The following is a 14230-nucleotide window of genomic DNA, read 5'->3' on the forward strand; positions in this document are numbered from 1 at the left end:
GCAGAAACCTCAAGTGCTCGGATTTTCACGTTTCAGGATGATTCAAGAGAAAAAAGGCTGTAAGGACCCTGACGTGTTAAAAGCGTCTAAACTACATTTTAGCTGCCCCATGAATGAACTGCAGGCTTAATTTCCTCAGCTCTGGAAAGCACTTACCCTGGCCTGGCACGCTGGCTTTATTGAGGCCATGTGTGAGAATTTTGTGGCTTTAGTGGGGGAAAATGTATGTTTATGGTTCCTGATCTACATTTTAAAACACTGGTTCAATGAAAGTGGAAATGCAATTAAATTTTCCCCCCCTTTAAAGTGCCATTAATACGAGGTAAGCCAATTTCTCCCCCCAAATTCCTGGAAGAAAAACTTCTAATAATGCTTCTGATTCCTTAATCAGAATTCTGATTCCTTATTTAATAAGCAGCTAAGTTGACAAAAACAATTCCTCTGAAGCAGAGGTCAGAGAGGAAACCGCCCACTGGGGCTTCTGTGCACATGAGGCCACAAGCCGGCCCAGGTGGTGGCAGGTCTGAAGGAACGGAGGCCAGTGGGCCATTCTCCAAGTGGCTCTAAGTGGGTTAAGGGTCAAGGCTGTGAGAGCAGGTTTCTCCAGGAATGTGGGTGGGGTTTAACTCCTTTCTTGTCACTAACCAATGATGAAAATGAGCACAGCCTTTCTTTAATGAAAACACTGATGAAGTTTAGCCAAGTGGCCAAAGGCCCCATGAGGCCTGCACAGGGCCTGGCCTGCACCACACACGCCACTCAGAGCTGGGCCCACGCACAGGCCCAAGAAGCATACAGGCCCACTCCAGGCAGAGGGCGTGTCCCCGGTCCACCATCGCTGAGATCACCGATGGCAGTCTACACACCCTCTGCCTTTGTGGCACTTAGGTCTGGGCCGGAGTGGCCTCAAGACACTGTTCTAAACCCAGGACAAGTATTAGATATGGAGAGAGTGCTCTCCAGATTCCTGCCGCAGTCACAGAGACCACGCAGGCGGCTCAGACGTCCCCGGACAGGCAGTCACTGCCACCAGCTGCATGCAGCTGACAGGCCCGTGGGACGCTGGTCTCACCAGGCTGGAGTGAGCTTTCGTTCCTCTCGTCATGTTTCACAGACAGACTCGGTGTCATCCAATCACACTTCTTCAAGTTCAAAAACATCTCCCCTGACACAGAACTAAGAACCACCCTCTTTTTGTTGAATAAAAAATAAAAGAAACGTGTATTTCTTTCTCCTAGTCACATATAAGATGTAAAAGCTGATTTTTAGGTAAGAATTACAGATCATTTGAGAATACTCCCATGGGGGGAAAAAACTGGGTTTCCTACAACTAAAATGCTGTCACCACAGGCAAGCTGATTCCCACTCTAGGAGGGGGGGATGGGAGGAGGGAAGGAAGGAAGGAAGGAAGGAAGGAAAGCGCAGGGAGGGAGGGAAGGAGAGGCAGGATCACAGCATGTGAGTTTGTGCCTCTGCTGCAAGGACAAGGGGAGTGCTCTGGTGATCCGATGCAGGTTTAAACCGCCGAGATGAGGAGATGCGCTTGTTCTGAGAAGCTCTGCCTTCCACCCCTCTGCACACGGGTTCCGCTACCCTGCTGGGTGATGTCTGCTCTGCCTCCACCACTGGGCAGAGCTGCGCCCCGCACCCCCGGGGGCTGAGGCCCACTCCTGTCCCATCCTCTCGCCTCCTCCTCACACAGAGGCTGAGGGAGGGGACACAGGAAGTGAGCCGGCAGGGGACAGACTGGGGACGGGGACACTCACATCGATGGCATCCCTCTCGAAGATGCGCAGCTGCAGGAAGAGGTCCAGCTTGATCTTGCGCTCCTGGAAGAGCTCCTCCATCTGGGCCTGCGCCTCGTCCAGCTGCTGCAGCACCGTCTCGATGTGGCTGATGGAGCTGTTGTGGGGGGTCTTGTTACTGGAGATGGCGGAGTCCCTGCGAAGGGCAGAGGAGGGGGCCGGGGTTTCAGCGAGACAAACAGGAATTGGTATCTCACATTGTCAGCTCCCAGATCCGGCAGCGTGGGACCTCGGAGGGGAAGAAAGCTGGCAGGAAGCGGGACGCTGGCCTCAGAAGATGGCGCACGCCGCCCCTCCCGCAAAACAACACAGGCTTCCTCCTCCTTCCAGACCCCGGGACACAGGCGCTCTTATAAGAAATCTAACAATTACGTGAGATCATGTTTGTAGTTTCATTTTTAGTCACTTTTCTCTTGAAGTAGAGAGAGCAGAGGACACCTATTTACTTCAAAGGTAGAGACGTATTGGTTAGGGGGGCTTACACTTCAGTGTATCAATTAAGTCTCTATGGAGTAACTTCTGCCTATCAGCAACGATTCCATAAACTGTCCTCTGAGTGACAGAGAAGGGGAGTCACATAAATGGTCCCTGTGACCCAATAAGAGGGACTTGCTTCCAGCCAGAGCACTGGGCCCTGCCTGCCTGCCGCAGGAGCACGGTGTCACCCGAGGCCTGGCCTGGCTGAGCTTTGGAGAAGGGAACACCCCACCTCTCGGGGCCTGAAGGACACGGTCCTAGGAGGTTTCAATTAATGTGATTTGTAAAGAAATTGCAGTAATTACTAGGTAGGTGTTAAGAGGAAATATTAATAAAAGCTGAATTCTGGGAAGGTGTATTAGTCAATGCTGTAATGAGAGAAGTTATACAGTGAAAAAAAAACTATAAGGGAGAAGAAAAGAGAAAGGAAGAGATGCTATTCTCCATTATATTCGCAGACGTTATTTGTTCTGTACCTAGTTGGACAGAGAATTATAGCCAATTGTTCCAAAAAAGTGAGGGGAAGGGGAAATCGCTGGCAGGATTTCAAAGTGTCTCTGCTCCGACAGGAGGGGGGGGGGGGGGGGGGGGGGGAGGCCCACCTCAGCTGCTGGATGAGGTCCTCCCCTTCCTTGATCACGTTGACGGTCACTTGCAGGGTCGTCTGCTGCTGCTGGCCGAAGCGCTTGATAAGGTCCTGCACGGCCTCCACGGACTCGGCGTACACATCATCCAGCAGCTCCTTCTGCAGCTCCTCCAGCCATGCCCACAGCTGGGGAAGGACACACGCACCGTGGGCCAGGGCCCCTTCTCCGCCCTTCAGGGCGGTCTAGTGCGGGGACTGGGAGGAAAAGGTGGCAGCCTGCCCCAGGGAGACGTGCGGGAGGGAGAAGCCACCCCAACAGTCCAACAGCCAGCGGAAAACACGCACAAAACACGCAGTGTGCAACTGCTGCGTGGCGAGAAAGTGCGCAGAGAACCGAAGGGGACTGCCACGAAAGAGAAAAGAAGGAAGGCAAGGGAAGCCGCTCTCGCAGTTCTTCCCCAGCTCAATCTGGGGCAACAGAAATCAGAAAAGACCCCTTCCAACAGCAGGAACATCTGCTACACATAACAGGCATTCTTCCACGCATCTCCTGGACGGCTTTATTTTTAGCAAAGGCATTACAATACATTATTAATTATTAAACCCCTACGCAGACGTGGGAGCTTTACAGCCTCAGAAAAGGAGGCAGCGTGGTAATATGTGGTAGATAATGTGGTGAAATAAACGTGGTAGAATATAAATAATGTGGTAGAATAAACTCATCAGCAGGCCTGGCAGGACACCCAGCCCGAGCCACGGTCAATGTAGCCACAGCTCACTCCCTCTGTGACAAGGGTGGGCATGCCGGAAATACGTCGACACCTTCACTGCCACCACCGAGAACAAGTGCCGGGGACAATGCGGAACAACAGCGGCAAGAGCTCGTCAGGCCCGGTGGGAACTGGGCACTTCCCCGCTCCGGGAGGCCACTGCCTCCTCCAGGTCTCTGGGGAGCATTCAGCGAACCCCAGAAGACAATTAATTGAAGCGAGCATGCCCTGGTGGCTTGGAGGTGGTGTGTGTGTGTGGAGAACACGCTTGCCACTCCCTCAGGGGATGTAAGAACCACCTCCAGTATCTTACACGCGTCCGTTACAGACAGCTGCCTCGGCCAACGTGACGCAGGGTCAAGGGACCGTCCCCTGACACTGCCCAGGCTGCTGGCCTTGGTGGCTAACACAGCACAACGGCACTTGCCAAGAGAAATTGTGCTGCGTTTGGTCTTTTCTTTCTGAGCTCATCCTTTCTGAAAACAGCTTTACTGAGGGGCAACGGACATACAGTAAGCTGCATGACTTTAGAGCGTGCACCGAGAAGTCTGACACACGTATAGACCCATGAAAAGGTCCCTGCTATCCACACAGTCAACAGCTCCGTCACCCCGAAAGCTTCCTTGTGCCCTCTGTAGCCCCTCCCTGTCCCCTCGGCCCTGCCTCCCCAGGCAATCACCAATCTGCTTTCAGCCAGTATAGATTAGCTTGCATTTTCTAAAAAATAAAAAAAAACTATATACATGGAACTGTGCAGTATACACTTATTGTTTTGGTCTGGCTTCTTTCATTCAGCATCATTATTTTGAGATTCATCCATACGATTGTGTTCATGCCTTTTGATTGTTGAACAGTATTCCATTCTACACCCCCCCACCCCCAACTTATCCCCTCACCTGATGACGTCTGGGTTGTTCCCAGCTTTTGGGCATTACGGACAGCTGCTATAAACACTTGTGTGCAGCCTGTGTGTGGACCTCTGCTTTCCTTCCTTTGAGGTAAATATCTAGGTGTAGAGTGTGCAGAGTGGCTGGATCACACGGCAGCTGTATGCTTAACTTTTTAACAAGCTGCCAAACTGTTTCCCACAGTGGCGGTGCCATTTCATTCCCACCAGCAGTGACTGAGAGTTCTAATTCCTCCACACCACTCTCCGATACTGATATGCTTGTCTTTTTAATTTTAGCCGTTCTAAATTAGTGGCATCTTGTTACAGCTCCAGTCAGCAATTCCCTAGTGACTGATGATGGCAAGCCTATGCGGACCTTTTAAGAGATCTTTTGTTGTGAACTACCTTCAGTTGAAAACAGTATCACCTGATGGGTCTTGTTGTCCTTAAGTATTTTAAATATGGGGGTCAATTTAAAAATTAGGTAAGTGCTGGCAAAGGGCTTATTACTCAGTCAAGTTATCTGGGGTTCTAAGAGTTAATTTTACTAAATATTACATGAAACATGTGTTAGCTTGTATAACCATTATTATTTAACCATTTTTGTGTATAAGCCATCAAATTTCATACAGCTCAGGAATTTCAATTAAAGGAGTTTTCAAGAGAGGCTGGTCCACCTCTCTGATCTTACAGATTCAGGAAAAGAGGCCACAGGTGATAAAGTAACCTGCACAACAAGGGCAAAACCTACTAGTAGTGCCAACCTATTGGCAAAGCCAGTATCAGAAAGGCCTCTAGACCTGGTCACACGCTGTGTCGATGTCGTATTTCAACCTGAAAAATGCCATTCATCGAGTTACCAAATAAGGACTCACTCTCTGCACCACCTATCAAGGGTCCATAATCAATAGCATGTATTTGGGTTTTTGTTTTTTGCTTTCCTCTAAACTCCCATGCTCATGGTCACTGCATTTATAAATAGCAGGAAGGCTGGCAGCCTATGGCCATGAGGAGTCTCCCAATTTGCTCTAGTATCTCCCATGAACAGCCTTCCAAGCTGTGAGGTGACACCGTGAAGCAGCAGCGGTATTGCGGATGGAAGGGACGTGGTAACGGTGTTGGCTCTGGGTCAAAGGGATCGCTGCATTCCTTTGAGACTCAGTTTGCTACATCAGGGACCCTCAAAATACCAACATTGCCCTCACGCGGCACTGAGACGGCTGGAGACAGAGGTGGCAGAGAGCACTGGGTGGTCAGCCATGTTTTGTAGAAATTCACCCTAAGCATGGCGACCCACTCAAATGAACAAATATTTAACCAAAAACATCCATATGTTATCTAATAGGGGGACTTCTCTAGCTGAAACGGTCTCACCCACTTCAGGGTAACCCGCCTTCCTCATGCCTGGGGGAGGTGACTGGCCACTTGCTCCCAAAAGAGAAAACCCTTTCAGTAGCACTCAGCCTCGTAGCCCTCCCACCCTCTGATTCCTGTGCTAAGATGGATATTTACAAAAAGTGGACCATTGCCAACTATTTTTCTCCTACTGAAAAAGAATAAAAAACCACTTACTCCCTTCTCTCAAAGTCTCAACTGTATCTTCCACCTCAAAGCCTGTGCTGCACTGAAGCTGTCCCTCATCCCTGTGCGATGGACCCAGAAACAGGGGCGCCCCCAGAGCACACCTGCCTGTGACTCAGCCCCAGGAGCTAGCTGATGGGTGGAAAATGGAGAACACTTGAGGAATGGATGGAGAGACACTGTGTATTAAACTGCTGAGTCTAGAAACAGTGCTGCCTCAGCATTTTATGCTCATTCAGGGGAGTTGAATGATTTAAGCAAATGTCCATCCAAAAAAGATTGATCTTCTCTCACTGCACTCTAAACAGTAGTATGGATGAGAAGTTAAAGGAGCCAACTCTCCATCAAATACTGAATCTGTATCACAGAGAGAGGTGTCTGTCGGACAGCCTTCGGGGACACTGAGGGCTGGAGCCAAGATGGCCTCTGGTTTTAGTTATACTACGCCTTTAATTTTAAGAGATGCCATCTCATAACACTAGTAAAAATTAGTATCTCTTCTTTTAAATTTATTGAGGAAACAGAAATGCAAGGTTTCAAAAGTCCATCATAAAAACACTGCAATATCAGGAAACACAACATTGATTAAGACAGCTGACAGAGAATGTGCAGGTCCCGGGTAAGACGCATCTACACACAGGTGTCACACCTGCCTCCCACCCCTGTTCACACAGCTGGGTCAGGCCTCTCCTCCCTGGCCCAGTGTTGTTCCCAACTCAGGGACCCAGCCCATGGGACAGGATGTGGGGCGGGAGCCTGTCTGGGTGGGGATGTCTGCAAAATTCCTCTTCTCCAGCAAATACTACCATTTAATAATACTATAATTGAATACCATTTAAACCATGAAACCAATTTAACAAGTCTCGCTTCTATACACTGTGAAGAGGAGTTCAAAACTGACTCTCAAGGCATAATGCGTTACTGTGCTTCTATAACTCCACTGCCATAGCATAAGAGTTAATGTTTTATCCATAAATATTAAAACACTTCTCATAAGAGGTAATATGGAATAACAATTAAGAGCGTGGGTTCTGAAGCCAGACTGCTTGAGTTCAAATCCTGACTAACACTTCCCACTGTGTGGCCTTGAGCAAGTCTCAGTTTTTCACCTGTAAAATGGGTATGTGGTGGCAATGCCTACCTCACAGGGTGCCGGGAAGAGTCAATAAGATGACGCACACCAAGTGAAAAACTAAGACAATATCCGTCATTAGTATTAGTTTTGTTCTTGTAAGAAAAATTCTCCAAATAATAAGAATCACAAGGTTTTAAAAGTCTTCTCTAGAAATGTATGTATCCAGATTCCTACCAATTGTTCAAAATATGTCACTTAGTCTGGCCAACTTCACACCATCCCACATGTAAAGCTTTTCGCACCAAAAATAGGACAGTGTGAGGAAAAGGTGCTGGAATTAGTCCGTTAGATTCTATAGAAATCGCTTCCCCTGGTTCCAGGGGAAGTGCCATGAATATTTGTGGGGGAAACCTTTTCCTTTCTTCCTGGTAGTTGTTTTAAAGAACTAGCTTATTCCCTCAACATCCTGGACATTTCAACGCATGTCCATGGTGGAACATGCTTGCCTGGTTGGCCGGCTGAGGGGCCGTAGCCGTGCAAGGGACCCCAGGGCCCGATCCTGGGAACAGGCAGAAGAAGCGGGAGAAATGACCGAGGCAGAAGGAGCGAGGCGACGTGCATCCAAACCCGTGACGTTAAAATACCCAGAAGTCCTTTGCCCCTTTAGAATTTTTCTGTCTGGTCCAAGAGGAAAGGTCTTTTCTAATATCAATTGGAGATGAACTGATGCATATCATAACACAATAGGATTCAGGCAAAATCTATTTTTAAGCGTTGAAAATCGTACATATGATTCCTAAAACAACCTCTGAATAAAGCAATGGGAAAGTCTCTGGGATGCTTGTGAAATTTTGACCATGAACTTTCTGAGCATGAAAAAAAACTGCACTTCTGTGCATGCTCTTAATTTACAGTAAGATGAATTTTGGCCCGACAGCAAGAGAGGGTTGCTTTCTATGGAAGTTCTCAGCGGCATGGATTCTGCTTCCAAGAGAACTGTGACCCCCAGCCTTGCGCTGGCCAGACAGTCAGGCAGGCAATGCTGCCTTGCCCCCCTAGAGGCCGTCTGAGCTATGGTCTGGAACACTGCATGGAAGAGACCTTGAACGCGGCCCACAAACCGGTGCAGATGTGTACCAAAGACCTGGGTCATGGACCAGGCTCCACAGAGAAGGCTGCGCTAGGGAGACACGTGGTTCTGTGGAGAAAACTCCTGTGACAAAGACATGGAAAAGCCCGGTCCTGGATCCAGCCTCTGGCTGAGGCTGACCCAGGAGCACCCCCCCCCCCCCCCCCCCGCTCCAACCCCAACCTCCAGCTCCTCTCCACAGCCTCTGTGCTGAGCGGAGCCTTAAGGAGGAAGCCTGCTCTGCTGGGAGGAAACCCCTGAAGAAGCCTCACTAACCGGAGAGGGGAAGCCCCACTGCAGAGAGCCCATCGCGGACCTCACTGGGGTGGGGATGCCAGGAAAGGACTGAGCTGCCAGCCGATTCACTGGGTGGTAGGATCAGAGCCCCGAGATTGGGGGACAGCTCCAGCTGCAACCTCTCTCGGCTGCACAGTCTGGACACAGGCCACCAGCGTGCTCACAACACACGAGATGCAGGTCCTGACGCCCGTGCAACCTTGGGAAAATCCTTGAGCTCTCCACCTTCAGTTTTCTCATCTATGAAATAGGCTCATTTCACCACGCATGTCTTCCCTAACTGGCAAAGCCAGTTTGCGAATCAATTACTACAAGAACTTTATAAACAGAAGCTACTAGTGCTGGCATTTGCTTCCCTGCTCTTGTTTACGACCGAGACACTCTCTCGGGTACAGTGGGGATGGGTGAGCTATAAGACTGGCGTGGGAAGGACAAAGCCGCAGCTCCCAGCAGAGGCTGCATGCCAGGAGCAGAAGTAGGTAGTTTCAATGGCAACTCGCAGGTAGAATTTCAGAGGCACCCACTATGCACATAAATGGGATCCAGTTTCAGGTATGAGAAGCAGAAATAAAAGGGGAACCGTTCCCGCCAGGCACATTTTCAGCCTGAAACCACCACCCGTATGGACTGTTGGCGCACATGCCCATCACCCTGCATAAGGAAGTGAGGGTTTCAGCAGCACCTCATTCTTCTTGGGTGTGTAATAAAAGATCTTGTTATTGCTCGGGCAGTGATACAAGGTCTCTTAATACAATGAAAGGAATTGTATGAAGGATGCACGGGATGGCGAGGCAAATCAAAGTCCGCATCATGAAATAATACCAATGCAAATGTGTGTGAGAGGAGAAAATGGACAGGCGGGGACGGCATCAGGGCCGCCCAACCCCGTGGGCATGGCAGCACGAAAAGCCGGAGGCACGCAGGCGTGTGCGCAGGGACAGGCGAGGCACGTGTGATAGGGCTGGATACAGGGCTGACACAGAGATCACCGTCTGTGAGAAGAGGGATTTTTGATTTTCTTTTTACTCCTCCACCTCCCTGAAGGATAAGACACACGCCCTGAAGTGTCGAGTTAGGGAAAAGCTCCTCCCACCCCGTCATTCTGAGAGCAACCGCGGTCTCCCTGGAAGAGTCCGCAGCTGGTCAAGGTGGAACTCCTCTGCCTGCTCAGGTCATACAGACGGTGCCCGTTCCTGCAGCCTTCCCCTTCCCCCAAGGCTTACACTGTACTCGACCTCTGCCAGCGTGCCACCATCTGGAGGTCCATCAACACCAGCTCACTCTCCTCTGAACTGTCACCCTTTCAAAGCGGGAGAACTGAAGGCAACACCACACATGATCCCAACAGCCACGAGCTGAGCTGAGCGAGGTGACTGTCCCTCCCGGCCCCCCCACTTCACAATCCTGTGCTTTTACTCCTTACAGGAAACGTGTTACTTTGGGGAATGACATTACTATGGACAGTGTCAATTAACACACGTAAGATGATTTTTTAACACCTATATGGCCCTTACTCTATAAGCTGCCGGTTAGTGTTTCAGATTCAAAATAAGACTCATATATTAAAACCTATAAATGAAATTTCTGTGATAGATTTTTGTCTTATTCCTGCTGAGATCTTTTGGGATCCCATTCTGTTGTCCAACATATTTAAAAGCTTGCCTCCCATGCCAATCCACCACTCACAGGCTTTCTGCATGGGGACAGAGACCTGCAGTGACACTGGAAATGTCCTCTAGCTCCGCTGACATCCTCTACTAATCAGCCCCTGCACTGACAGTCTCACTTGCAAGGGTTTTAACGCAGCCACGACTATTTCGGCTACAGCACCAAATCTGTCCTCACTTTGTGGCAATTTGCCCATTTTCAAGATAAACAGCTCCCAACACAACAAAAGCAAGTTTTCAGGGTTCCTGAATTCAGTTGAGCAACCTCTCTGATGTCACGAACGACGTAAAAGTTCTGATCAGGTTAGTGGTATCAGTTCAAACAGGTGACAATTGCAGACTGCTCCCTTATAGGAGGTATCTGCAGAGAGTGAATCCATCTGCTGGGCCTCAGGTTCAACTGAGATGACTGTCCCATCACCACCTTCTTCAGGAAGTCTGGTCTGATTGTGGGACTGGACTGGAAATTACTTCCTTGTTCACATGTTGGGTGTGAATAATGTCTCATTATCACAAACAGTTTCTTCCTGCATCTTCTACTTGGAGATCAGTATGGGAGGATAAGGGCAAGCTTGCTCTTGTGTTAACTGACACCCCCAGTTGATTCCTTTTACAGCCATTCAGTGGTGGGATGCTAATGTGACTGTACTAACAGATGGCCCATATTTTTCTGTTTTGTGTACAAATTAAATGTCAAAGGCCTGGTGACATGCTCACTAATTCTACTGCATGGCCTTCATCACACCAGAAACCCAGTAAAGAATGAAACAGTTAACATGCTGTAACTGGTTCAGAAAGCTCCTCCCTTACAGGCTGTTTATAAACCGTCCTTTCTAGGTCTCTGCTGAAGATGACTTCAGCCTGAGTAATATGTGAACTCTACCTTCTTTAAAAAAGCGCAAGTGCATGTTCCGACTTTGGGCAGCTCTCCCCCTTCCCACAATTCCTTAGAGATCAACAGACCCAATGTGGTGATCGAATAGCAAGTTCTTTCACTACCCAGAGATCTAATTTGTCTTGGAAGAGAGACCTGAACTGATTTAGAAGAAGTAAGTCCTTTCTTATAAAACCTTTCCTCATTTTGGTCTTTGGCTTCTTCTAACCCAATTTGAAGAAGTCTCCTAGAGGAAAAGAAAGCAAAGTGAGAGTGATGAAATCTCCTTTCTACTTGTACCCGTCAGCATCACTCGTCCCAAGCAGAAAGCCTAACCCGGCCTTCATCCTGAGGTTCCAAATTTTGTGTTTTAAAAAAAGGAAGAGAAACCAAATACTACCACCACCAAACAAGCCTTATCAGTCTCTACAAGCTTAATTTATCTGGAGCTTTTAGGCTTTTCTGACAAAACCCTAATACATTGCTGGTGATCAGTCCTTCTACCACTTAAGTCAATAAGAACGACAATAATCAGTAACAATCAACACATGTCAGAAATACATACGGAGAGCTGACTTCTCTCAATTAACTGAAGACCTATCACACTTAATTTGTGAAGCTGAGTATGAAAATAAGAAATTAAGAACATTAAAACTATCCTATAAAAAGGAGTCTAGGGCCAACCAAGTGGCTCAGTTGGTTAAGAGCTCGCTCAAGAGTGTGAGCTCTGAGCAACAGGGTCGCCCGGTTCAATTCCCGACCCGAGCTGAGCTGTCACTGAGCTGCCAACAGATGGCAGGATAGCTCAGCTTAAAAACAAAACAAAACAAAACCCAGGAGTCTAACAAGCAAATAAGAATACCTATACAACCATTTTCAGCTGGGCATTTTAAGATCTGTGTTGTTGCATTTCCTGACCATCTGCTGGAGAACTTCACCTTTCTATTCCATTAATTGAGGCCAATCTACACACAACTAAATAAAGCAGACATCTGCGATTCTTGGTTAACAGATGACCCTTTAATAATCTGGAGTCAATGCACAGATATATTTTCAATCCCTGCAATAATACTGGGTTACAAATAAAGATAATCCAATCTATTAATTAATTAATCCAATAATCATATACTAAGTGACTCTTATGTGTCAGGTATATTAGAGTTCCCTACGATTTTCTGCACTAACTTTTCTGCTGACATAAAAATTTCCTCTGTCTGAAAATATTGGGTCAATATTAAGAAATAGAAAATTCATAAATTTAAACAAGTTTTAAAACATTCTGTAGAAAAAAAATATTTTACATGAATTATACTAGTCTGGCAAAAGGACTTTCCTTCTGGATTAACATCCCTCTTTTTCCACTGGCCAACACAAATGTTTTACCTCTATTTATTTGGTGAAAAAAATAATTCATTTATTTTAGACCTTTGGCTGGGAATAAAAGTATTTAGTGATGTGTACAAAATAATCTGTGCCAATATGAATGGACCATGCATAAAAAAGCATAGACCACACACACATGCGCGTGTGCACAGGAAAACTGGAATAAGCTCTGTGGATTGTAGCGCAGTCACTTGTAACAGCCTACCCTGTCCTGAAATGAATGGCTGGAGCTGGAGACAGAGCAGGACGTGTGCACACTCCAGAAAGGCTTCACTTTCTGACCTTAACAGGAGGGTCGGGGCGAGGTGCTGACTCTGAGAACGGGCACCGGAAGTAGATTGGGCAGTTCTTGTCGATCAAAGATGAGTGAGGAAGAAAGCCGATTATACCTAGGCATTTATACCTTTGTGTCTCATATTTAAATCTGTATCATTTTATTTATGTTGAGTAAGTTACAACAGGGGTGAGGGAGAAATGGCACCTATTATTTGACAAGCACTGCAGTAAGCGTGTTACATATGTAATTTCACTCTGTTGTACCATGTCCCTTAGAGATTCTATTATTCCTGTTCTGTAGTTGAGAAAGCTGAGGCAACACAGAGCAACCTGTCCCAGGGCACCCAGCCAGTTAAGGGGATATGTTATGTTATACTTTCTTAATTATTTTAATAAAGATATTATTTTTACAGAATAAAAAGCATAAATGGCTAGATTTACTTTTTTGCATATTCCCATCTATGGAAAGCCCACCTATTATTATTTTTAAATACCAGATATCACAGCCTATGTGAAGACAAAGTGCTAAACCATAAATGAATGTAAAAAGTTCAGCTAAGGAATTGAATATTAAACACAAATTACTGAGATTTGATCATATAAAGTAAACATCCTAAAATATCACGCATTGGATCTTAACCTTTCCCACTGACAAATCTATCAAAGCAATCCTGGACTTTTGAGACATTAAAAAGGTAGAGATTGCACACGCTTTGCTGATCGGAGTATAGAATGGTACAGCCATTCTGGAAAAGTTTGGTAGTTTCTTTCAGAACGACATGCACTCTTGGCGATTGCACTCTTGGGCATTTTCCCAGAGAAATGAAACATAAATTTATGCAAAAACCTGTACATGAAGGTCCATTGCTTCTCTTTTTCTAACAGCCAAAAACATTTTTTACCCATTGTCCTTTAATGGATAAATGGATACACAAATCGTGATATATCCACACCATGAACTACTACTCAGCAATAAAGAGTAGCATTGACACACCCAACAAGGTGGATGGAGCTCAAGGGAATTGTGCTGAGGTGAAAATGCGTCTAAAAAAGTGACATATTGTATGATTCCATTTATGTAAGATTTCTGAAATAACAAAATTAGAGGGACAGATAACAACACCACCAGTGGTCACCAAGGGCTGGAGATGGGGGCGGGTGGGGCATGGATACCAGGCAGCAGCACGAGGGAGCTCTCTGGTGGCGGGTGGATGATTCTGTATGATTCCATATGCTGACAGTGGTGGTGATTACAGTCATCTACACACGACAGAACTGCACAGAGCTAAACACACACCCGTGGGGACACTGGAATAAGCTCTATGCACTGTCGCCATCTCTTCTTTCCTGCTCTGACAGTGCAAGTGGTTATATGAGATGAGACCACTGGAGGAGGCTGGTGGAAGGGTGCACGAACCTCC

At 47.2% G+C, this 14230-nt stretch overlaps 1 protein-coding gene across 8 annotated transcripts in view; it reads right to left on the reverse strand.

The window, feature by feature from the left end:
* TRIO (trio Rho guanine nucleotide exchange factor) overlaps positions 1–14230 on the reverse strand; it is a 322427-nt gene that overhangs the window by 133302 nt on the left and 174895 nt on the right. For all 8 annotated transcript variants that reach the window (XM_019646200.1, XM_019646201.1, XM_019646198.1 and 5 more), the window contains exons 12-13: positions 2885–3054; positions 1767–1941 (exon numbers count right to left, since the gene is read on the reverse strand). In XM_019646200.1, the coding sequence (XP_019501745.1) occupies positions 1767–1941; positions 2885–3054 (345 nt within the window). The remainder of the gene's footprint in view (positions 1–1766; positions 1942–2884; positions 3055–14230) is intronic.

Source organism: Hipposideros armiger, unplaced genomic scaffold (assembly GCF_001890085.2).
Source record: "Hipposideros armiger isolate ML-2016 unplaced genomic scaffold, ASM189008v1 scaffold_98, whole genome shotgun sequence".
In the NCBI taxonomy this organism is placed as follows: domain Eukaryota; kingdom Metazoa; phylum Chordata; class Mammalia; order Chiroptera; family Hipposideridae; genus Hipposideros; species Hipposideros armiger.